This window comes from Anolis carolinensis, chromosome 4 (assembly GCF_035594765.1).
Source record: "Anolis carolinensis isolate JA03-04 chromosome 4, rAnoCar3.1.pri, whole genome shotgun sequence".
In the NCBI taxonomy this organism is placed as follows: domain Eukaryota; kingdom Metazoa; phylum Chordata; class Lepidosauria; order Squamata; family Dactyloidae; genus Anolis; species Anolis carolinensis.
Genome location: NC_085844.1, coordinates 128,220,665 through 128,245,659, shown reverse-complemented (window position 1 = coordinate 128,245,659; position 24,995 = coordinate 128,220,665). Strand labels below are relative to the sequence as shown.

The 24,995-nt window shown below is 40.8% G+C and overlaps 1 protein-coding gene across 5 annotated transcripts in view; it reads right to left on the bottom strand.

The window, feature by feature from the left end:
- brinp2 (BMP/retinoic acid inducible neural specific 2) overlaps positions 1-24,995 on the bottom strand; it is a 117,726-nt gene that overhangs the window by 28,725 nt on the left and 64,006 nt on the right. For 4 of the 5 annotated variants that reach the window (XM_062977761.1, XM_062977760.1, XM_008108951.3 and 1 more), the window contains one exon: positions 18,798-19,147. In XM_062977761.1, coding sequence (XP_062833831.1) covers positions 18,798-19,072 — 275 coding nt within the window. In that variant the 5' untranslated portion in view covers positions 19,073-19,147. The remainder of the gene's footprint in view (positions 1-18,797; positions 19,148-24,995) is intronic. The other variant, XM_062977763.1, reaches the window with a different exon arrangement.

Here is a 24,995-nt window from a genome sequence, read left to right as displayed (position 1 = left end):
TATGCTGACTTTCAGATAGCCAGTTGGGCAATTTGCCTGCTTCTCTGCAGCCTGACTCAATACATTATTCTGCTCATGCACAATAAAGAAATAGCCATCCAAAGTAATCATATAGCAAGATGTTTTGACGTCACATTCATTTTGTTTGTATGTATAAAACACAGTTTTCAAATTAGTGCCCCCTTTGGGCATTTTCTCCACCAAGACAGAACATTGATGGTAATTAAGGACTTCCTTTTGAGAGCTTTTGTGGGAGTTTGTTGACTGGCTGCTGTAGTCTGAAGCTAGCTTCAAATGTAGGAATCTTGGTTTTTTCATGGTCAGAGTGTGATAGCTTAATTAACGTATTTACTCGAGTCTTGTGCACCATGCATTCAATGGTCACTATAGATGGGGCCTAGGAGAGTACCCTATTCACTCAAATCTAATGCTCCCTTTTTTGGCTAAATGTCCTTTCCAAAATTCAGGTGCGACTTAGATTCGCATTATACAGCAATCTTAGTGTTGAGCCAAAGCAAAAGGGGAAGCTGCTTCAGGAGCACCTGGAGCTCCTATTTGAGGGATATCATCTCTAACTGCCATGGCTCAGTGCTATGCAATCCTGGGATTTGCGGTTTGGTGAGGCATCAGCATTCTTGGGCAGAGAAGGCTTAAGTCCTTGAAAAATTCCATATCATTGCGTCAGGGCAGTTAAAAGTGGATTCATTCTACAGCATAGATGCACCCCATGTTTTTCCTTTTCCACTGTTGGAAGCTTTGTTGTTTTAACACTTTTGTTTGCAAAGAAGGAATTCTAAAAAGGCAGCGCACCTTTTGGGGCCAATTTTCAAAGGGTGCATTTTTTTGCGCTGCACATTATATTCGGCAGCCAATACTTTTTTTGGTTTCAGGATTTTGAAAATTGCCATGGGCATTAGATTCAATGGTTCACTAGACTTGAATAAATACAGGTAATTAAGTTATCACACTCTGACCATGAAAAAACACAGATTCCTACAGCTTATTTGAGTAGCAGTTGTTTGAATCTTGTGAGCTAAAGATTATTAATTCCCCACTGCACAAATATTTTAATTGAGGGACTAAGTTGGAAATGCTTTTTCAACAATTCAAAAAAAAAAAAAAAGAACCAGCTGGAAAATATGAAACGTGTTTTTCTTTAGCACAGTGGTTCTCAACCTGTGGGTCCCCAGATGCTTTGGCCTTCAATTCCCAGACATCCTAACAGCTGGTTAACTGGCTGGGATTTCTGGGTGTTCTAGGCCAAAACACTGAGGGACCTACAGGTTGAGAACCACTGCTTTAGCACAATCAATACTTTAACTCAGAATTTCTCAAACTGTGCTCCTTCAGATGTTTGGACCTTAGCTCCCACAATTTGTACAGCTGGTAAACTGGCTGGGACTACTGGTAGCTGAAGTTGAAAACACCAAGAGAAGCCTGGTTTTAGAAACACTGCTTTAACTAATTAATAACTACAAAGCTAGTTATGGAATAAAACTAATGCCAAAACATTAATTTAAGTAAAGCAGTAAAGTTTTAAAAATTAAGTTGTCCTCTTCCTTCAACTTCAAAATTTTTAACTTAATTGCCAATTTAGCTGATTTAAATTAAATCTTGTCACTTCTCTCCCCTCATAAACACACACATACCATAGATGGGCTGCTTCCCTACTTTCCTTCCTTGGGCAATTTGATAATCCCCAGGAATTTTCCCACAGCTCCCTACAATTCTTCTCAACCAATCCTAATCTACTTGCTCACCCTTTCTCCATGATGGGTTGCCCATAGCACTCCCCACACCAGCACCTAGCCCTACATTGTTTCTTCTTACTTTGTTAAAGTTAAGGGTCAGTTGTCCCCAGTCCTGGTCTTCTTTGTTCTTTTACTCAAGAGCAGATGGCAGTTCTTCATAGTGAAGTAGCAACCTCTAGCCACCCATCATTTTTTTCCTTTCTAAAGATGTTTCTGGGCTCACAGAGAGCCTTGAAGCTTTTGAGGAAATGAAGACCTGAAAAGGTTTCTTAACTGAATTAACAATTTGGAAATTCACAGATATCATCAGGGCATTTCTATAGTGCAGAAAAAATAGCCAAAGGCATCACTCTGCCTACTTGTGGTGCAAAACAGTGAATGATTTAGGAGCACCTGATGGTTCACCACTAGAAATGCAAGCAGAAAGGGGCCTCATTAGTACTTAGAGTAGAGGCCATTAGAACTTCCATCAAAACCACTCTCAGTTTTGATGGAAATTCTACTGACTTCTCAAGAATCCAAGAGGGCAAGAAAAATGCTTGATTTGTCCCATTGAATATGAGGTCATCCCAAGGGCCTCTTCCATCTGACACAGTCGTCTGTGATGATGGAAGTCTTTAGTTTGTTCTAATGCTCCTCAATATTTTCAGCGTGTTCTATGGGTAGATGATCCTTTAGTGTTGTCTGGAGAAGGGCCCGTTTGGAGGGCTCTTGAAGGGCTTGGATGTTCATTTTTCACCTTGTCTTTCTTCCTTGGAGTCTGTGTGTCGGGGCAATCTTGATGGCCATCATGGATCAGATTAGCCTGTAGTCTGTCTAGCAGTCATCAGCACCTGTCATGACTCTTGTAAGAAGCACATTGTGGTGGTCTTTGGCACTTGTAATTACATAGTCTAAGAGCTGCCAGTGCTTTGACAAGGGGTGCTTCCATGATGTCTTGAAATTGTTTTTCTGGCGGAAAAGTATGTTGGTGATAACAAGATTGTGTTCCGCGCATTTGGTGAGAAGCAGGATGCCATTCGAGTTCTCTATAGTCCCTGGCCATAGGTCGAAATCTCGTCCCACTCTTGCATTAAAATCTCTAGTCAGGGATAAGACTATGTTTAGGGCACCTTTTCTAGCCCCTTCCCCCTGTGGGGTGAGCAGAGTGGATCCTAAAAAGCGCTACTCAGTCATGGATACAGCTGCCAGACTACTCAACTGCCTCGGACCTTGAGGTAGAACAACTGAATCCATATCCACCGCCCACATGCCAGTCTGTGACTAGGGGCTTCCAAATTTCACAGTCCTACTCCCGTTGCCACTCGCTGATCACCATGGGACTTTTGGGTTTGGTGTTAATTTTTCTGGGAAGACGTCTGTGTGTGAGTTTTTTTTAATGTGTGGAGGTCGGTGCACAGCTGACCAACATACAGTCTTCACAGAGTGAGGGTCCCAACCAGTGGTGTGGTTAACACGACAACAGTGCCTTCTTCCGCCTTCACAGCCATTGTAATATATGCCATATTATCATCCGCCTGCTTCGTCGTTGAGGTCTTTGGGTCTTCGGATTTTTTTTGTTGGGATCCTCCCCTACGGCCCTTCCTGGGAGTACATGACTCTGGTGGTTGCACCTGCAGTTTTACTTGAACACGCAAGCCCCCTCACCATGACAATCCATTGAAGGGGGGATATACACTACAGCGGAATAGAAAGATTAAAGCAGTTAGCCTTGGTCCCTAGGGATTTCCCTCTGCCTGCTCCATTTCCATCACCAGCAGAAGCACTCTAAGAGTATCATGCAAGAAAAAGCAAACTATGTCAGCAAGTTGGAAAGGAAGCCTCCTGGCTCCCTGAGAGCCCAGGATTTGAAAACATGGCCAGCCTAGCTGAAGCCCTCGCACTATTGAAAATGATGTTGTCAGACATGCCACCTTTTAGCATCTCTTTCTCTCCTGTGTGCTTATTTTCCCAGCTCAGCTCCTGGCTGTTAATGTTTTTGTCAGTGAGGGGATGGGGGAAATGTACACAGTTCTTTCAAGAATAATTAGGTGGGCTTTGATGATGCTCATTAAAGTGAGAAATTGACAGTGCTGATTAGGAGGCAGCTTGTAAGCAAGTCCTGTGAAAATCTGCCAGAGCTCAGAATTCTGCTGCAGCTCGTCCATCATGACCTGTATGGCGCCTCCACCCATCTACCTTCCCACTAGCTAGAAATCAGTAAAATATGCCAGATCGCATCAGCCTACGCAAACAAGGCGAGGGGGACAGCAAGGGAGGCAAAAGGAATTTATAGCAGAACAAATAGATACCCATTAGAAGAGTCACCTGATACATTACCAACATATTATCAAGCCTAACCATGTTGATTGCTTTCTCATTAGCAAATGTGAGAGGGCAAATTGAGAATATGAACATTTGCCTGGGAGTCTAAAACACACTAAACTAAGCAATCGTCCTCTTCAAATGACAGAGTAACCAATGTCGCCATGAAACAATGCATTTGCATTCACCTTATACTGAGAAAATAAATAAGGAGATAAACAATGAGTTTCCCACTCATTTTGTTCCTTCTCTTCCACAAACATAAAAATCAAGCAGGAAAGGAAGAGCTACTTCTGATGCCTGACCATTGGATCTAAGTGTGTTGCTCCAAAACAAGCCCTGATTGGGAAGCTCCTAACAAGATCTTGTTCATATTCTGGTTTGTTAAATCACAATGTGTGACTCAATGTGTGAACAAAACAAATTGGATAGGGTTTCCATATCATTGATTTGCTTACCTAGAATTCAGGTTTTAGCAGGATTTTCGGTAAACTACCTAGTACACATTTGAACCATTATCAGCTGTGATTCCAAGCTTTCAAAATGCAAATGACATACATTATTTGAAGAAGCAGAATGTGTTAATCCCAATATGTGGGGCTATAATTAAAAACCTGGCTGCTTTGGTTGCTTTAGGCCAGCAGTTCCCAGGGTCACTCCAGGAAAATAAAATAAATAAACATTGAATGGAATTAAAGGATAAGAAACAAAAAAGCAACAAAAACAATCAAAATAAGCAAACTAGTAATTACATTCTGAACGGAAATTTGCCAAGTTGAATTTCGCACCTCTTAGCAGAGGATGCTTGGTCATTCTGCTGCCACCAGCTCCAAAATTATTGTAGTGCAAGGCAGACAGATGACAAGGCTGAGCGAGGCACAGGCCTGTTGTGCACACTCTGTTGCGTGCCGTGCTTTAACGGCCCTTCATGGAACTGAATGTCTGAGTGATTTCTGAAACAGCACATTCGAGAAGTTCTTGCTCATTCTTGACCCCTCGAGAATTTCTGAAATCTGCTCAAAGCTTTTCGGAACTTAGCCCTATATAAATAAAGGCAGGCTAGCTGATTTGGACTCACTTCACAGTGAATTTTCATAGAGATAACATTGTGATTTCTGAGGTATTCTTACACACGTTTTCTCTGCGTTTGACTACTTTGTGAGATTTAGTTGTGTAGTTAGTAAGTGTTCATTTATAAAGTTTGTGTTTTATTCTATTTGTACATTTGAACCCTGAACTACTGTGATACATTTCTGGAAGAAAAAGGTTACATTGACTCAGGTGCTTTTATTGGTTTTCAAGCAACTGAGTACTTGTATTTTGTTCTAAAAATGCATTATTTTGTATTCTGGATTATGAAAGATAATGTCAGTTATTCTCATATTCCTGTGTTATTTTTTTAAGCATCAATTGCTGGCTTCAAACTGGTACTTTGAAGAAAAAAATGTTGCTTTTGAAAAGGAAGACAAACTAGCAGCTCACTCCATTACTTCACCAGATCAGACAATGACAAAAAGAGATAACTAAGCAATGCACTTCATATTTTATTTGTCAGAAGAGCTTTCCGTAAAAGAAACTATTTCTGAATCTACTGCGCCACTTCAATCAAAACGCGACAGAAGTGCTGCAGTGGGGGAAAGACCAACCAATAAAAAATGAAAATACGAAGAAAGTTACATGAATATGGGATTCACAGAAACAAATGATGGTTCGCCATTTGTGGAAATATGTTGACCAACAGTTCAGGAAACCAACAACAGGAAAGCATCCCGAATTGAAAGATAAACCATCTGGGGTTTTTTTCATGAAGAATTGCAATGAAACCTAAGTGCCCAAGAATCATAAAATGTAAGTAATCTTGCTCTGAAGTTGCCAGAATAAGTGAGGTGTCCGATTAGTTGAACTTTCCAAGCAAAAGTTATGAAGATACTTTTTGGAGTTCAACCTGCAGAGTCTGAGATTTAATTGGAGCTAATCACTCTATAGTGTCTTGGACCACAAGAAGATCCAACCAGTACATCCTCCAGGAAATAATGCCCGGCTGCTCACTGGAGGGAAGGATATTAGAGGCAAAGATGAAGTATTTTGGCCACATCATGAGAAGACAGGAAAGCTTGGAAAAGATCATGATGCTGGGGAAAATGGAAGGAAAAAGGAAGAGAGGCCGACCAAGGGCGAGATGGATGGATGGTATCCTTGAAGTGACTGGCTTGACCTTGAAGGAACTGGGGACGGCAACAGCTGACAGGGGAGCTCTGGCGTGGAGTGGTCCATGAGGTCACGAAGAGTCAGAAATGACTGAATGAATAAAGAAGAAGAAGAATCACTCTGTAAATGTTCTGGGGAAAAATAAATTTTGCCATACTCGGGAAAAACCAGTTAAAAGGATCCTGGACTAACAAGAATCTCCACAGTTTGAAATCTATTCTGTGCAAAAGTCCCACACGGTTATTTTGCACAGAAAAAAAGCATTTTCTGCACAGAAAGTAATATTTTTGTGCATAAATATTAATTGTGCACAGGAAATACTTTTTTCTTGCACATAAATTGCTAGATATGGGATTACTCTGCAAAAAACAACAATATGCACATACAATTATCCCACATATCTATTGATTCTGAATCCACTGATTTAAGCATCCACAGCTTTCCTTGAACCAAATCCCAGCCAAAGGTCCACTGTAGTTGCTTTGCACATAAAGAAACAAAATGTGTTTCTTGTGTAGAAAATGATGTTTTCTGTACCAATGCCACATGTGATTTTCACAAATTAATCCCAAATCAAAAATAGCAATAGAAAATGGCAGTTTCTGAACACTATTTGCAAAAAGAAAATTGCTAAAATTACTCATTACTCTAAGAAGTATATAAATCAAGAATTGCATCCCTACGACAGGATGATATATGTGAAATGTTTTCTACACTCAAAATATATGCTGTATGTTATTATTGATAGTAAGAACTACACTTTCACTGCCCTCGCTGGACTTGTTTATATGAACTTATATCTGCAGAAAACAACTGTGTAACTACAGCTAAAATGGAAATCAGTATTTCTCTAAATGTGCAGTTTCAAATTGAAATTGCAATTTTGAGATTGAATTTTTGAGTGCCCAAGTGTTGTGACTTCACCTGTGGCTTCATGGGCCTGCTCTGAGGATAAGATATTGCATCTGCCTTAAGCCCTTGCCACCACATGGAAAAGCATTATATATGAAGTAGTAGTTTATCCAGCCTAAGGATGTGGACAGGATCTTTGGAGAGGTGAGAGCTACAACATGTATTCTAGATCCCTGCCCTTCCTAGCTGATCAAACAGGCCAGAGCAGGGCTGGCACAGTGTAGTGATCAATGCCTCTTTGGAACAATGCACCTATATGCAGATGACACTAAGCTCTAATACTTCTTCCCAACTAAAGCCAAAGAAGCTGTCCTGACCATAAACCAGGTCTATCATCAGTAATGGTCTGGATGAGGGCAAACAAACTGAGACTTAATCCAGACAAAACAGAGTTGCTCTTGGTCAGATGGAAGGCAGATCAGGGAATAGGGACCCATCCTGTATTGGATGGGGTTATAGTCCCCCCTGAAGACACAGGTCTACAGTTTGGTGGTACTTCTGGATTATGTTGCTGTTTTACCTTGCTGTACACTGGCCAACACACATTTTGTTGTTTTAAATGTGCTTTCTTTCCACAGTGGCTGGAAGGATCCAAGCACTACACATCTCTGAACATTTTATACATTATTTGTTTTCTTAATTAAAAACACATAACAAAAACTGGCTCAGTTTTGGGGGGCCGGAATGGATTAATAGCATTTGAATGGGAAAATCTGCTTTGAGATAAGAATGCTTTGACTTAAAAACATGTCACGGAACAAATTAAAATCTTACATCAAGGTATCACTGTATTTGAGGGCAAATGTTGCCTATAATTATTTTTAATGAGGGAGGGTCTTGGGGTCGAGGAGTTATGTTGGAGAATTGGGAGCCACAGGTTGGGGTCACTAGGGCCGCATGCAGTCTGTAGACTGCAGCTTTGGATAAGAGAGCATTTAAGTGATGCAGTGGGTGTTAATGTGTTGAGGTTTGTGCCATGATGATATGACAAATTGGGTAGTTGTTAAGATGCTCCAACCCTTTGTTGTGTCTAAATGCAAAAGAAAAGCTTGTGATTTGGGGAAAGCACATAAACTGGAAGTGCTTCAGTGCTCCTGATTATGTAAAGAAGCTTTCACTTCCCAATCTTCTTCACAGCCTTATCTCTTTGTTGTCATCTTCTTCCTTCAACAAAACAATGACAATGTCTGGCACACAAATAACAATCACTGACAGATAATAGCTAGTTTCTCCAGATGCCCAAAGCAGTAACTTAACTGCCTTAAAATATTTGCACATTTAATTTCCCTCCTCTGTAAATCTTCATTTTATTAGCAGCTCTGGCTTCTTCACACAGAGCACTTCAGCTAGGAATGAAAAATTAACCACCAAGAGCAACAGCAAATCTCTGTTTGCTTTGGGAGTATCAGGAGAAGCCCCAGGGGACCTTCAAAAGCGCAGAAGGTGAAGAACTTTAAGACCTCTCTGGAAGGGGGAAATAAAAAACTTCCCAAGAAAGGAAAGAAAGACATTTCTACTGGGCTTCAATACTTTTTGAACTATAGCTCCCTTCCAGAATCCCCTGACCAGCATGGCCACTGGCTGGGCAATTCTGGGAGCTATAATAAAAAGTACTGTAATTATCTTAAGCTCTGCTGGAGGTGTATAAGAATACTCCATGTGAATTCCATGGTAGTTAACATGATGGAGGGGGCGGGGGGACTGAGCTGAAATAAAAGAAAAGGAGCAACTGAGAGGAAAGAGGGAGCAATGAATGGAGATGATTTCAGGCAACTGGGGAAAAATAAGCTGAAAAGACCAAAAGATGTGATTTCTCCATTCCAGACAGTCATGAAACACCAACTGCTTAAAAAGCATTGATGAGTTGCGAGCCGCATTCCCTGGCCTCATGAGGGATCTGGAGAGAAAGGAGGAGATCAGAGGAAAGGCAGCACACAAGTGCCAGAAGGATTTGGCCCAAGTGGAGCTTAGCTGTGAGATTCAAAGTTGAACCCAAGGGAGAAGACAAGGAATGCTGAGTGGTGGCATAAGGCTGATCTGAGGCTTCTCCTTGCAGAGTCCTGTTAAGATGCCCCTTCCCCCCAAACTGCAATAGAATCAGTACCTGCAAATAAACAAAATAAGCACCAAAATGGTCTCAGTTGTCCAGGGTGGAGGCTTTGGAACAAAGCCTGACATGCAAATGATGGGAAGACAACTGAAGAAATGTGGGTCTTCAAAGGAACTGAAGAAATGTGGGTCTTCAAAGGAGCTTTACAAACACTTATTGGAACTTGTGGGATGAGCAGACCTGCAGGTGTGCAATTGTTTTACCTGAAAATGATGTAAGTTATTCACTGTTTGTTCTACTGAGTCCATTAATTGCTAATTTAGTGTGGAATCTATTATATAATAATGTACAGTACAACCCCCCTTTTCCATAAACTCAGTATCATTGATTTCATTTAACCAAGCTCCAAAATTTCCCTGGAAGTGTTCTTTGGCCTCTGAGGTATGTGTCCAGCCCAAGTGCAGTCAAAATATAAGTTTCCCTATTATCCACAGTTTCAGGTATTCATGTGTGTGTATGTGTGTCTTTGAATATGCCCTCAGTGGATACAGAAGCCGTGTGTTGTAGTAGCAATTACAATTATTATTATTATTATTAACACAACGACATAATATGACACAGCAAACAAGATAGATATGCCGGATTCGTATCACAAAATCACAAGCCGAACACTTCTCAAGTGTTTAGGACTGTGTGATGTATTTTCGGATGATGCGTGCAGATCCCAGTAGGGTGGCCTTTTCCAGTTGACAGATCATAATTTTGTCAATGTCTATTGTTTCCAAATGCTGGCTGAGATATTTTGGCACCCAATGTGCTGATCACCACCGGGACCACCTGTACTGGTTTCTGCCAGTCTTTGAAGTTCGATCTTGAGGTCCTGATAGCGGCTGAGTTTTTCCTGTTGTTTTTCGTCAATGCGACTGTCACCTGGTATGGCGACATCAATGATCCAAACATTATTATTATTATTATTATTATTATTATTAGTAGTAGTAGTAGTAGTAGTAGTAGTATTAGTTACCCACTCTCCTCACTGCTGTGTTATCAATGTAATAAGACTCAATCAGTTAACAGACTACAAATTCTAGATTTGAAAAACGCTCAGTTCAATCTCATCTGATATTAGCCCTGCTTGATACTTGTTATGTGGACAGATTGAATATTATCTCAGTCTACATGTACTCATATTTCTTGTTGCCAAGCAGTGAACATATATTCAACCAGTCATTCTTGGGGAGGTGTGCACTGAGACACTTGTATGTGTTAAACTTTTTTCTTCATTCTAGTTCGTCTCATGGGAAAGTGTGGGGCATTTTATAACTTAAAACCTCTGACTTTACCATACTGAAGGTTAACTAGAAAAGGGGAAACTGCGCCTTATGGGGCCAATAGGATCCTATTTGTGACCCAAATGTCTCCAAGTCACCCCAAGTGACATTTTACACATAAATCAGAAAAAAGCGGCTCCAAACTGGAGCAGACAGGTCCAAGAAATCCATATAGTGGTAAAAAGTAAAAGAAAGCAAAATAGATTGGACAAAATTAGTTGAAAGCAAAGATGGGATTTGAAGGCCTCACCTACTCTGTAGTACCCTAACCCAATATGAATCCATTAATAAAGATACAATAACCCAGACTACCAATAATACCCAAAACAGACCGCCAGAGCATAGGAAGCACAGCTAATGCTCCCAATGTAATTGACCCAATAGAGTATTGTCAAGGCAGTGGGGAAAAAAGCATGGGAAGAGGGAGCAGGCAGTCAAAAGAACAACTGGTCATTGGTAAGGTGGAGGAGCAAATGGGTAACAGGAAGCAAGATAAAAAATGGAGGCCAATACACCAAAAGATGCTCAGGAGAAAGCTAAAAAGTGACAAAGCCTCTGATTGGAGAGCAACAAACAGTTGATTGGAGGACAGGATGAAACAACTGATGGGTCAGCAGCAATGTTCACAAGGCCCCTCTTCCTTTTCTCCCTCCCTCCTTCCTGTTCTTATTGTTTCTCTAGCTTTAGACACTTGCAATCATTGCCCACAGTTGCTGCCATCCACCACTCCTGTGAGGGTGACAGGATTGGTGACAGTGGGTGGAGAATAAATGTAGCAAACATCCCCTCCCACCCCCATTGTTGCCAGTGAAATTAGATTGGACTTTGCAGGAGATTGGGAAGCTTTTTATATCCAGGTTCAACTTTTCATTCTGGAAACCATGGGTTCCAGGATCAATCTACTTTGTGCAAAGACAAAGTCCTCCAACACACAGCCCTATCCTTGTGCCAAGTGATGCATGAAATATTAAAAAAATAAAGTGTTCAGCATAGGCAAAGTATTAACAACATAACAATTGTGTGCATCATGATGGAACCCTTAATGTATTCTAGAGAACATCCCATAGGAAGTGCTTGCAGGACAAATGCAAGAGAGAGACTGTGGCTTTCAAATCTTGATAGTTAGCTTTCCTTAAATATGGTTTCCTGCTGCTGGTGACATGACACTATGCTAGACGGTGCCTTGATTGGATCCTGCAGATCTCTTAAGCAGCCACACAATAGTTTATAATGGCAGTCATATACAAATTACGGCATATTTCTCTCTACTCACTTCTCTTTCCAGCCCCCTGCTGTGATTCCTTCTGCCTGAAAAACTTTGATGCTCTCCCACATTTCACAGAAAAAAGAAAGAACACATAAAGCAAAGCAATATCAGAACGTGGTGAAGGCAGCACAAATTACTAATGAGGAAAAGAGGCGTTGCTTTTGCCTGGGCCAATTGGGAAGGGCAAGAGTCTCCCTTTCTGTTCTCTCCCTCAGGCTGAGTTAATTGGTGGAAATGTCTTTTGCATAAGCTAAAAAAAGGGGGATAGCAGAAGATTGGATCTGTCCCTACCAAATTGGGATAGTTGAAGGGTATGCACTTTCTACCCAAATTGGTCTATATCAGCTCTATAACTTTAAGAACTGGTATCTCTCGCCCATTCCTTGCTCCTTCATTTTCTTCTGTTTTTCCTTTTATGTTATGATTTTTAAAAAAGATCTATAGTTCTCAAACTGTGGAATATGGTGGAGGGGAGGGGAGAAGGTAAAATAGTTGCTCAGTAGAGAGTGTGCACAACAAAATCAGCCTGCAAGTACATTAAATGTGAAAAAAGGGGCAAAGTGTCTTTCCCATTATGCCCTCTTTCAAACTCAGACAAAAGTGAACTTTTAATGCATTTCCTGCTCAAGATCTCTGAACATGTTGCCATTAGCCTACAGACATGTGGCCTTAGAAGTTACGAGGCACCCAAAGGCTAGCATACTTGGCTCAGGGGACAAGGAAAGAGGATGAAGAGGCTGCTGAAAAGATCTTACTGCTACCTCTGTATGCATCAAATCAGGAGAAACTTCTTTCTGGGCTTTTGGATAATTTATCCCCCCCCCCCCCCCCCCCCGTGGCCCAATCTGGGATGATTGCTCTGTCTGGATAACTTTCCAGGGAGTCGTGCTTAACCAACTTGGGTCCCGCAATGCCACCTCGGTGTATTTTCATTATGCCTTTCTCAACAAAAATCAGCTTCTCTCAGAGTGCCCATTGTTCAACAGGTAGGTAAGGTAAAGGTTTTCCTCTGACATTAAGTCCAGTCGTGTCCGACTCTGGGAGTTGGTGCTCATCTCCATTTCTAAGCCGAAGAGCCGGAATTGTCCATAGACACCACCAAGGTCATGTGGCCGGCATGACTACATGGGGCACCGTTACCTTCCTGCCGGAGCGGTACCTATTGACCTACTCACATTTGCATGTTTTCGAACTGTTAGGTAGGCAGAAGCTGCGGCTAACAGCGGGAGCTCACCCCACCCCCGGATTCGAACCGCCAACCTTTTGGTCAGCATGTTCAGCAGCTCAGCAGTTTAACCCACCGCACCACCAGGACAGGTACATGCCCCTTAAAGACAATGAACTGGAAGGTTTTTTGGGGGGGGGGATGCAGAGAGGAGGTTGAGGGCTCAGCATTAAGACTGAAGGTGGGTTATGACAATAGGCACACCAAATAAATTATTTTTATTCATATACTACGTCCAGCAGGCTGGGGAGAAGGTGATATCTGCAAATACAATGTAAAGGGGATCACAGGGGTAAAAAGTTTGGGAACCACTATGTTAGATGGTCTTGTACAGATCTATAATTCACTTTGGGAACCTTTTTTCTGAAGAGTGAAGAGAAAATGTGTTAAATAAATCACACCAACATCTCATTCTCTATAACATTTGAGATAGCCCATACAATCCTGTTAGTGGGTTTAGGGTGATGTTTTCTCACAGGGCTGAACTGGAAAAGGCTGGGCTCTCCTTCTCTATGGGAGGGATGATAGACATTATTAACTGGTTAATTCATAAATGATACATAAAATGTTGCTGCTCTGGACTGAAATAACCAATTATGACTTGCTGGAAGAAAAGATATCTGAATTCCCAGAGATATTTGGTAACTCTCGGATGTCAGGGCTATTGAAAAGCATTGTGTCATTTTTAGCCTAATGGCAGTTATTTATGCTCCCCATAAAACCCACAATGAATTTGATCAAAACCAGCAAGCTGTCATTTTCATGTACAAATGGGCTGACTCCAGCTATGCTGTGTCCTCTACAGGAGAAAGAATATATATATATATTAAAGATTTCCAACATTTGCAGGCGAGATTGTACATAAAGAGAATACATTTCAAAGCTTCTTGTGAAGCCTGCATTTCAGAAGCATCAAAGCATTGTTCAGTGGTCTTGCTTAGGCCTTTGTTTTAACTTGCTCGTGCATTGACTGCATCTCCTAGTTATGAACACTGCTTGTGCTGCAGCCCTAAACAGAAACCCAGAAAACTACTCTGTACTAAATCAACACTGCTCTGTCTGGGTCTATGCTCCATAGGAACATTCCAAAAGCCACCTGAATCAGACCCAGGGCCAGCATCCTGTTCCCTTCAAATGGCCCAGAGGCTTTCAAGAAGCCTGCCCCGCAAGCAGCACATGAGAGCAACAGCACTCTTTCACTCAGGCTGGATCCACACTGCCATATGATCCAATTTCAGAATGCAGATTAACTGTATTGAACTGAATTATATGGCAGCGTAAACTCATATAATCCAGTTCAAAGCAGTCAATATGTATTGTGAAACTGAATTATATGACAGTGTATATCCAGCCTCTGATTCCTCAGCAAATTGCATTGGCTATATTGGTACAATGTATTAATTATGAGGAAATCTATGACTAAGATGACTAGAAGTCACTGATAGTCCTTCCCTCCATTAATTTGTTTCAACTCCTTTTTCAGCTGTCTTCCAGGATCTTCTCCAGGTGGCCTTCCCAAATCATGTCAGCTGGGACATAAGTGCACTACACAATTACAGTGCTGTTATTCTACTTTCAACTGACATGACATAGAATCCTGGGATTTGTAGTTTGGTCTGAGCCATTCAAAGCAGTATTTGCCTAAGAATTCTAAATATCTCTCCATACACTGCAGATTCAAGGATTCCATAGGAAGAAACCATGACAATTAAAGTGGAATCATAGTGTAGGGTAAAAGGGCCCTTGGAGTTGCTGGGGATGCAATTTTGGCCCTACTGTTTGTAAAGAACATCAAATCATAGAGTTAGAAGGACCATCAAATCCTATCCCCTGCTCAGTTCAGCTAAAGCTTTCCAAGTAGGGAGGTATCCAGTCTTTTTGAAGAGATCCAGAAAAGCTCCTTCAACTTCTCCCCATGCTTTGTTCTCCATATGTCTTATCATTGCCACTGATATTCACTAACATGTCCATATCCATCTCAAAATGTTTCTATTAATTCACCCTAAATGCATTGGCCTTTTTTGCTGCAGCATTACACTTCTGGCTCAAATTCAACTTATGATCAATAATAATTCCAAGGACCTTTTTGTATCAAGCACTGCTAAGCTATGTATTCCCCATTCTATATCTCGTGCATTTGATTTTTGTGGCCTAAATACAGAATTTTACATTTGTCCCTGTTAAATTTCATTTTATTAATTCCTGCTCAATTTTCTAGTTTAGCTTCTCCTGACTTGCATACCTATCTTCCAATGTGTTAGCCACCAGTTTTGTACCATTTACAAACTTGATAAGGATTCCTTTAACCTCCTCATCTCATTGATTAAAAAAACTGAAGAGTAATGGCCCAAGGAGAGAACCTTGAAGCACTTCACTTGACACTTTCTGAGAATAGTTTTCTAAATGATTATGGACCCATGCGACAATGATTCTGACTATTTCACATTTTGCTATCAAAATATTATGGGGGACTTTATTAAATCCTTCATTGAAATCCAGAAAAACAACATTCACAGCATTCCACCATCAACGGGTCTGATGAAAAAAAATATGAGTTTGTCAGGATTTGTTTTTGACAAACCCATTGCCTCCTACTGATCACTGCATTATCATCAAGATACCTTACAGACAGATTCCTATAAAATCTGTTCCAATATTTTTCCTGGTATTGAGGTCAGTTTGACTGGTCTGTATTTCCATCTTATTCTGCCTTTTCTGAAGAAAGTGAAGGTTTGCTCACCTCCAGTCTTCTGACGCCTCACCCATTCTCAAGAAGGCATACAGGAACAAGGCCTACAGGGGTGTTTTGCGTGTGTGCTTCACAGGAGCATCTATGAGGAAGGCCTACAGTTCTATGCCTTCCCTTTCCTTTCACTTCAATTATTTCTTGCCTTCCAGGGCCATGGGATAACAAAGGTGCTCACGTATAATGACAACTCTGCACCCTGCTTTCTCCCTTGCTCTGGTTTCCTTTTTTTCTCCCTTTCCATGCACTCTGCAGCAGAATGAGATGGCATGCTTGCTTGTTCCTTTAAAGCTGCTTCCAAACTTTCCTGAGTTTGCCTTTTGCCAACAGGCTAATCTTTTAAAAATTTATGTAGACTTTTGGCAGTTGATTTGCTGCTTTAACAGAGTGCAGATTTAAAATCATTTTCAATTCAATTAAGCTGTTTTAAAATGTTGATTTGTTTAATTATGTGTGAAGATTATAATTTGTTCATTTTTTGCGTCCTCATCTCATATCTTTAACTGTTGTGATCCCCAATACTGGGAGAAAAATGGAACATGAATGAATGAATTTGATATCTGATAAATGGAGATAAAGCTCTGGAGAGAAAGGGGAAAATGACCTTTGGCTATTGTCTTCCTGTGTTTGTACCTGAAGCTGTTTACTGTTAACGACCAGTTTTGGGGATTCTTCAGTATTCTTGAGGTCAATGCCAGGCTTACACACAGTTGTTTTTGACATGATGGCTGTCAAATGCAGTTAGGGAAGCGATTACTACTCTGTTTTAAAATTTAGTCCCACAACTTTATTTTCTCCAGGAGTGAGATAGCCGTTCCATCTCTATTTCAGGAATTCTCTATTAAAGTCTGTTTTGTAGCGGTTTTTAGGGTCTGTGCACTGAATACAAACTTTCTGCTGTCAATGCACTTTGGAAATTTGATGGAAGAGGTTAGTTCAAAAAAACAGCAATCACTATTATGCAGATGTAGATATTTTTACACTGGAGTAATAGTAAAAGTTAAAATCCTTTCATGGAAGAAAATTACTTGGAATGGTCACCATTACATTCCTCACTGTTATCAAAGAAGCTGACAATTTGAAACACCTACTTTTCCCATCTAATTTGATGGTTGGGCAGTTCAGCTGTAGCTTGCCAGAATTACCAAGCCAGAGAATGAGCAAGCAAACACCACAACACATTTCTTTAAACACACACACACAGGCTGCTGGTCCTGCCTCATAACACAGCCTTTCCTCATTTATTCTGACAGCAGCCACTGAAAGATTTATGACAATTGTTCATAGTTAAACAGTTTGGTGTCTAATCAAGGCAAGCCACAAATGTTAGCTTTAGACAGCCAGCCAGTGTACCAGAAGCTTCTTACACCAAATCTGTTGCTGGCAAACATCACTGTAAATATGATGTTCTATAGATCAGGCTTTAAGCTTTACCTTCAGTGTATTTTGTTCATTTTGTGCTCAAAGATTGCTGCTTCCATCTCTTTTGCCTTCTGTGACTGTGTACCAGGAGGTGACTACAAGGTGGGAATCATAAAGCCCTCTGGATGCTGATGGACTGCAAGGCACAGTAGTCACCATTAGCTTTGCTGGTTAGGACTGATGGAAGTTGCAGCTAAACAGCATCTGAGAACTGCCAAATTTCCACCCTTATTGAAGGAGAGCATGTAGGGGAGGAATCAATCCCAAAGTATGTGCTGCTTTCTTTCATACCAGCCTGGACTCGGGTCTCAACCTTTGATCCCCAAAATGTTTTGGACTTCAGTTCCAGGACTCAGCACCCAATAGTCAAGTTGGAAGAGGATTCTAGAAGATCCAATCCAAAACACTAGGAAGGGCCAAAGATTAGAAATCACTGACCTAAATCATTTCTGGACTCATACTGTACGTGCACTCTATCTCTATCTCTATCTCTGGCGATATCACCAGTGTCCCATTGCTAGAAAACTTGTGATATTAATTTCAAAATGTGCACAGTTTTAGGAAGGGTCAGACAGACCCTTCTGTTCCTCTTATTGCATCAGTGCATTATGCTACAGGTTCTTGTACACAATAGGGTCTTTTTCACACAACAGCCTTTGCATGCTCATTCATGGAAGAGATACTCTGAGATTGTGATAAGGAAACCAGTAGCTGTGTAAGCTTACAAGGGGCATACACAGGATGGCTTCACAGTAAAACATGAAATTCACAAAACAAACACCAGACAAATTTAAAAGGGATACAGTGGTTTTTCTGTGCAAACACCACTTTTTCAATAGATAAGATAATAATCACTTTAATGTCATATTTAGAAAGTACAATTTTTGTTGGCTCCCAGGTTTGTTTTCCCATAGCTGAGTTCTTATCATGGTTCTGTTTGGTTTGATATAACCTATTCACTGACTTAAGAGAAAGGATATATCGGTATTACTACTGACTTGCACTATCACATTAAAATGCTTCCCAGGAGCGCTTGGGAAACCATCATGCAAATCCTGTCAGTTCCCACTAATTGCTTCTTCCCAGATACATTTACAACTAAACAATAGTGTAATAGAAGAATTAAACTTTAAGAAAAGCACTTCAATAGATGGGAGGAGCACAAGAGTGTTTTGATTATCTGTCTGTTGCATTGCTCAGGAAAAGTTGCTCTTTGATAGTATTGCTCTCAGAAACTCCCAGGCATGGTGGGCACTGGTAGGAGTAGCTGGAGGCATACAGGTGCCTGGCAGAACATCAAAAGGACACACTCTCCTTCTCAGAAATCAGTAGAGAGTACAGTTTACTTGAAGGTTACCCTGTTCACATTTCATTTAATTAAACAGGAACATCATAAGATCATGTTATTGTGCCTGTGCAGTAGAACTTGCCAGTGGATTGTGTCTGGTGCAGGATTTCCAAAACGCAAGTCAACTATTAAACCATTTTAATACTCAGGGTTAAATTTATGGGAATATCCCAAATGAATGACTCAATTCAATTTCTGATGCAAAAGCATGTGGATGTACAACCCTAGCTTACCTGTAGATCCTGTACCTGGTGGTGAAACCCTGTCGATGGCGCTCCATGAAGTCAGCATACTCTTGGGCACGGTGGAATGGTCCTCGATCACTAAGCAGCCAGTCCAATGGCACATGGCTGGAAGAGGTTGTGGAGGCATGCTGTTCGTGTGATGCAGCCCCAGAAGCAGCAGCAGCAGCCAGCCCCCAACCTCCCACAGTCAGGATCAATACTGATGACACCCATGGGACCATCGGCTGGAGCCCGTTAAACCGAGCGTTGCGCTGCCACCTCATGCTTCTCCTGCTCGGCTGGCTTCTTCATTCTCTCCCCACTCCGTCCTTCTTGGCACTCCTTCAGGATTTCCTGTACTGGGGAGGAACAAGGATAAGAACATGTGAGTTAATTGAGATTAATAGCTGAAAAATATTCAAGGCAGGGCTGCAAGTTGAGTTGTTGCACTCAAGAACTTGGAAATGACACTTTTTTAGACTACAGCTGCCACAATCTTCCCAGCACCATGAACGATGGCCATGATGGTTGGAAGATTCTGGAAGTAGTAGTCCTAAAAAGTGACTTTTACATCATCTGATATGAAATTGTTTTCAGTCAGAATAACATTAAGATGTCTTGGTGTTTGAGCCATAAAGTTTGAATGGCCACTGTCCATGGTACTAAACATAAAATAAATTACTATTTGCTATCTTTTAATGGTAAAGCAACCTCTGTCACCTGAATGAGGGGAAGGCTGTTTTCTGTTGCTTCCACTTTTGGGGATACTTGCCAAGTTCTGAATCATTGGAAGGCCCTGACTTATACTGTTTTTCAAGCGGAATGGCTAATTGTTATTGTATTTATATACAAAGCAAACTAGAGTGTTGGGGCTTTCATTGGTACCAGGTCTTCTAGGGGAGGAAAAATGCAATAAAACTTAACAGCAGAGGTGTCAAACTTGTGACTCTCCTGATGTTTGGGCCTCTAAACCCCAGAAGCCCTAGTCAACTTATGCAATGGCCAGGAATTCTGGGAGTTGTAGTTCAAACACCTGGAGGGTCACACCTTTGACACCACTGCTTTATAGTCTGTCCCAATCAGGATCCAAAGACCAGAGCTTTTTAGCAGCAGTGTACATGAACAATAGTAGGGCAACTGAAGGTGCAACTTGTACTAAATCAACCCATTGGTCTGTCAACCTTGAATCATCTATCCTAATTGGCAGCAGTACTCCGATATGTTAGGCTAGTGGGAATTTATCTTGTGCCTTCAAAAATTTTCCACAAAATTATATCTCCAAATGTGCAAGAAAAGCTTCATTTTCACACTGACTGCAACCATCTTTTATTGTATCAGCCCAAATATCCTGACTGCCAAAGTAATTCAAAGACCTAAGCAGCACATTTCCCCAGACCTCTTCTTCTCTGAAGTCCTTTAATTGGAGATTCCAATACTTGGATCCAGATCCTCCTGGGGGCAAAACTCACGCTCTCTTACAAAACTATGGCCTCCCTATATCCCATACCAGAAAGTCTCCAATATATGCTCATTGACATCTTATAATAAAGATTGGCATTTTAGTAGATTTCACTCATTATTTCACGTCTTCGAAAAAACATGTACCTCCATGTCAGTAGAATTGCTATAGACAATCATATAGGGCACCACAATATATACACATCTTCATGGCTGATCTGAAATAAGACTTTCTCAGCAGATACACCCAGAAAACTCTCCTCTACTTATGATATCTAGATGACATATTTATTACTTGACTACAATCACTTTTAAAGTTTTATTAGAATTTTAATTACATCCACTCTACCATCAGCTTGAGCCTGAAACAATCCACAAAACAAATTCATTTGATTGACACCACTGTGCAACTACACAGAGGACTTCTAAGCACCACACTCAAACAAGAATAGAATTACATGTCTCCAATTTCCTCCCAGAACACAATACTAAAACCATTGTTTACAGCCAAGCCCCCTGATACAATTTCTTCTACTTTGACCCACAAGACAGAGACGCAAAACTCTTGTAGTTAAACAATCATTCTCAAACTACAATATCCACTAAGGAGGTGAGGAAGCAAATCAAGAAGGCAAGATTAGTTCCCAGGAACAATCTTCTACAGGTCAAACCAACAACATGAAAAGACAAACCACTCTAGTGGTCACCACAGTCCTCAACTGGGGCCACACAAACAAATAATAAGTTACAACCAATTCTGTAGAACAATGCAGACTTCTCACAATCTGTAGAAATCAGTAATTTATTAGCCCACAGATATTATCTAAACCTTAAACAACCACTCACTTATAACATAATACATAACATGGGTAGTAATAGATAGGCCCGTCACAAATCCAGATGCCAACTATGTTCTCACATCTATTGTCTGGGAGCAATATTACAGGGCCATTTATGTTATTCACTACATAAAGGATGCCTTTACTTGTTCTTCCTCCAACGTGATATATGCCATCCGATGCTAGCAATGCTCTTCTATTTTCTACATTGAACAAACAGGACATAAGCATAAATGGACAAAAATTGGACATTAGACATGGCAATATCTAAAAATCCGTTACAGAACATTTCAACCTCCTTGGACATGCCATATGGGATTTAAAGATCATAGTCCTACATCTGAGATAGAACAGGCAGAAAACCTCATCCAGCTGATATGCTCATGACTCCATGTCAGTACACCACAATGTAATTTTGTTTCTATCATATATCTCTTAAGCCCGACCTGTATTTGTCCAAGATTTACACATCAGGGCAATGTCTTATCATGTACCAAGTTTCAAAAAGTAATTATTTTTGCAGAGGACAGTAGTTGGTAGTCTAAAAATACCTTTCCCAGGTTCTGCAGACTTGCTTACCTGTTCCTGATAACTACCTGTCAGACAGCTATCCTCCACTTGTTTGATACGAGGATATCTGTTCTGTTAACCCTCGCTACAAACGCCAGGGCAGTAGTATTTTTAAAACAGAAAACTATCTTGTTTAAGTCATGGGATTTATTGTTCTAAGGCTTTGCTAGCTGAAGAAGTGAAATGCTGAGTGACAGCAATGGGACTAATTTGCCAGGATCACAATGCCAGTTGCCAAACCAGCTAGACAAATAAAGAAATAAAAAATTGCAGACATACAAAGCAAACACAGCATAAACAAACAAACAGCTGTGAGAGTACCAACAGCCAGGCAGCTTTTTTCCCCCTGCAGCTTTCAATTCCCATTTTAGAACTAAAATAGATGTGTAAATGATTTCAAGGAGTGCAGTTTGACAGCAACTTGCTTCCCATAAAAATCGTGTCCTAGTTTGGGCTGGGAAACCTTGGGTCTATATTCATTGTCAGGACTATATGTGTCTTCACACACACACAAAACCCACTATGTAACAAAATTTGAAACTTTTTCTGTTCCTGGTTTGAAAGTTTTCTTTTCTGTTTAATTGTGCAGTACTTGCTTTGAAAATAGTCGTTATACTCTAGAAACTTCATTTTTATGGATGCCACAACCTATGTTGAATTGGTTGAGACTTGATGAGATATTCATTGAAAAACTATAGCAAAATGTGCTGTGGGATGTCCTGCAAAAACAAAGTTTTTGCAGTTTAATAAACCTTTTTTTCCATTTTCTATTGATAGAACCAATTAGGAAATGACATGGTGGAATAGAAAATGCAACATATAACTTTGCAAGTGCTGTTAATTCATAGGGTTATATAGTACTCCCAAAGCTATCTGATTCAACTCATTACCACTGCTAGTATCCATTACTAAAAAAAAATCCCAAGAGGTCAACATCTGGACTCTGTATGAAATCTCCAACAAAGGAGAAACCAACACCTTCTGTGGAGTTTAACATACTGCTGAACAGCATTTACAGTCAGGATGTTCTCCCTGATGTTTAGTCAGAATCTCCTTTCTGTAATTTGAATCCATTGATTCAAGTCTTATCCTTTGGAGCAGCAACAACAACAAAAAGCTTGCTTCATCTCGTTGGAAACAGGTTTTCAGATATTTTTAAAAGGCCGTCACATGATATTTATTATATTTATGCAGCACCATAATTGTGCATGATATTTAACTAAATGGATTTCCCCTCCACAATGAACTTAAAATCTCATCAAAAGCCCACCTGGGATGACAAAGGTACCCACACTGTGCAGTTTATTTTTGGGTTTTAGCACATCCCCAAATCCATCCCTTGAAGATTCTAACTGTGCCAGGTGTTCTTTCTTTCTTTACTAGGTATGTATCACAGCTGGCCTTCCCAGTAGGCAGTGAATAATACAATTTATTCAAAACAGATAGCATCCTTTCCCCAGCATTCCTTTGGAGCTCCTGGCCAGCCAAATCTCTTGAAGGATCAACATGAGTGTGTCATTTGGCTTGTCCTATATCCACTAAAGTAATCCTGCTTCCCTCAGCTGTGGTAGATGCTAGACCTGTGTGATCAATGAAAAAAATGTTTCAATACTCATTACAAAATGGGGGGGGGGGCAGTGAATCGTTTCTAAAGTGTTTCTAAAATATTCTAAGGGGTCCGTATCATAACTATAACAATATAACAAAATTTTCGTTATGTATTTGTTATGTAATTGTGCAAGTGGGGGATCTTCCAGGGCTCTTTTCTCTCTCATTTTTAGAGCTATCAGGAGGAAACTTGCTGCAATGGTAGAACACATTTACCACTGTTAGACCCCTCCACAAGCCTCCTAAAATTACATGCATCCACTGATTTTTGGGAATTTAAAGAAGTTTTTATGAACAACATTTTTCAAAAAACTACAAGAGCTATCCCTTTAAATTTCTATTTTCGATGATACAACATAACCAGAGCATTATGCTCCCCAAGCTTCAGAAAGATTTGAGCATCCAGTGCTTTTTAGGGAATTTTAACCAATATAAATGTAACAGTACTATTTCACTGGAAGACCATAGGGCCATCCAGCCCAATAGCCTTCTGCCAGGCAAGAAAAGCAAAATCAAAGCACCCTCAACAGACCTTTGAAATAATAATAATAATAATAATAATAATAAGAAGAAGAAGAAGAAGAAGAAGAGGAGGAGGAGGAGGAGGAGGAGGAGAAACCTATTAGGTAAACTTTGGAGTTACTGCCTCTCAACTTTGCCTGCCTCACAGGGTTGATTCAGCTCTCAACAATCCCCTTTTATCTTGAAATCCCTTTAGAGAATGAACATAGGTTTTTCCCCCACCAAAACTTGCTGGGAGGAATTCTGTGAAATGTAGCTTGGGAAGGTGAAGACCCCTGTGGAAGATAATTCAAAATGCCCCACCCTAAACTAAATTTCCCAGAATTTATTTATTTATTTATTTATTTATTTTATATACCTGCTTGTTTCAGAAGACTAGGGTTGCCCACATTAAAGCCTCAAGGTGATGAGGGTGATCTCTGCCTGTCTCTCTCTGGGCCAGTCATGTGCTGGAGGGGCTTCTTTCTTGCCCGCCATCCAACCAGACATCCCTCTCCCGCCCTTGCCACCCCTTGGAGGAAAGAGTAGGGCTTCTCCCTCGACTCTGGGCCCTGACATCCTTCTCGGGGCCCTCTGGGGGAACCAAACCCAGCCCTTTTGGGGGAGAAGTGATGCCCACAATGGAGATCTGGAGCCATTAACGAGACTTACATAACTGTTCTGAAAAATCATAGGTCAGTGTTTTGAATCTTAAGTTTTTTGTGTTGGCTGTGCCTGCATTTCTTAATATCACGTCGTATGTACGAATCTTAGAAAATAGATGCAATATATGGTGCACAAACTACTTTTTGCTCAGCCCTAGTAGATATCATCTTGTTACCAGTCCTGCAGATAGATTCAATTGACAGTTCAGTCGACATCTTTACATAGAATTGGGGGGGGGGGGGCATATTTGCCAGAGGCAGCAAAGTTTGGCTGGCCCTGATAGGTATCGCTCTTCTTTATTCTAGTGTAATTTGGCCTCAGTGTGTGAGACTTCAGGATGGGGGGGGGGGGCACAGACAGAAAGAATACCAAAGCCTTAAGCTAGGCCTGCCTGAGTTGAAAAATAATTACCTGCCTTTGGACAAACCACAGGGAAAGGACTTGACTATTTGCCCATGGACGTGCATGCCATAATCTGGAAGTGACCACTGAGAAGGTTTTTCATACGTCTGTGCCAGATCTACGCACTGCTGAAAGTAGTAAGATTGCCCTAAAAGCCCTTACA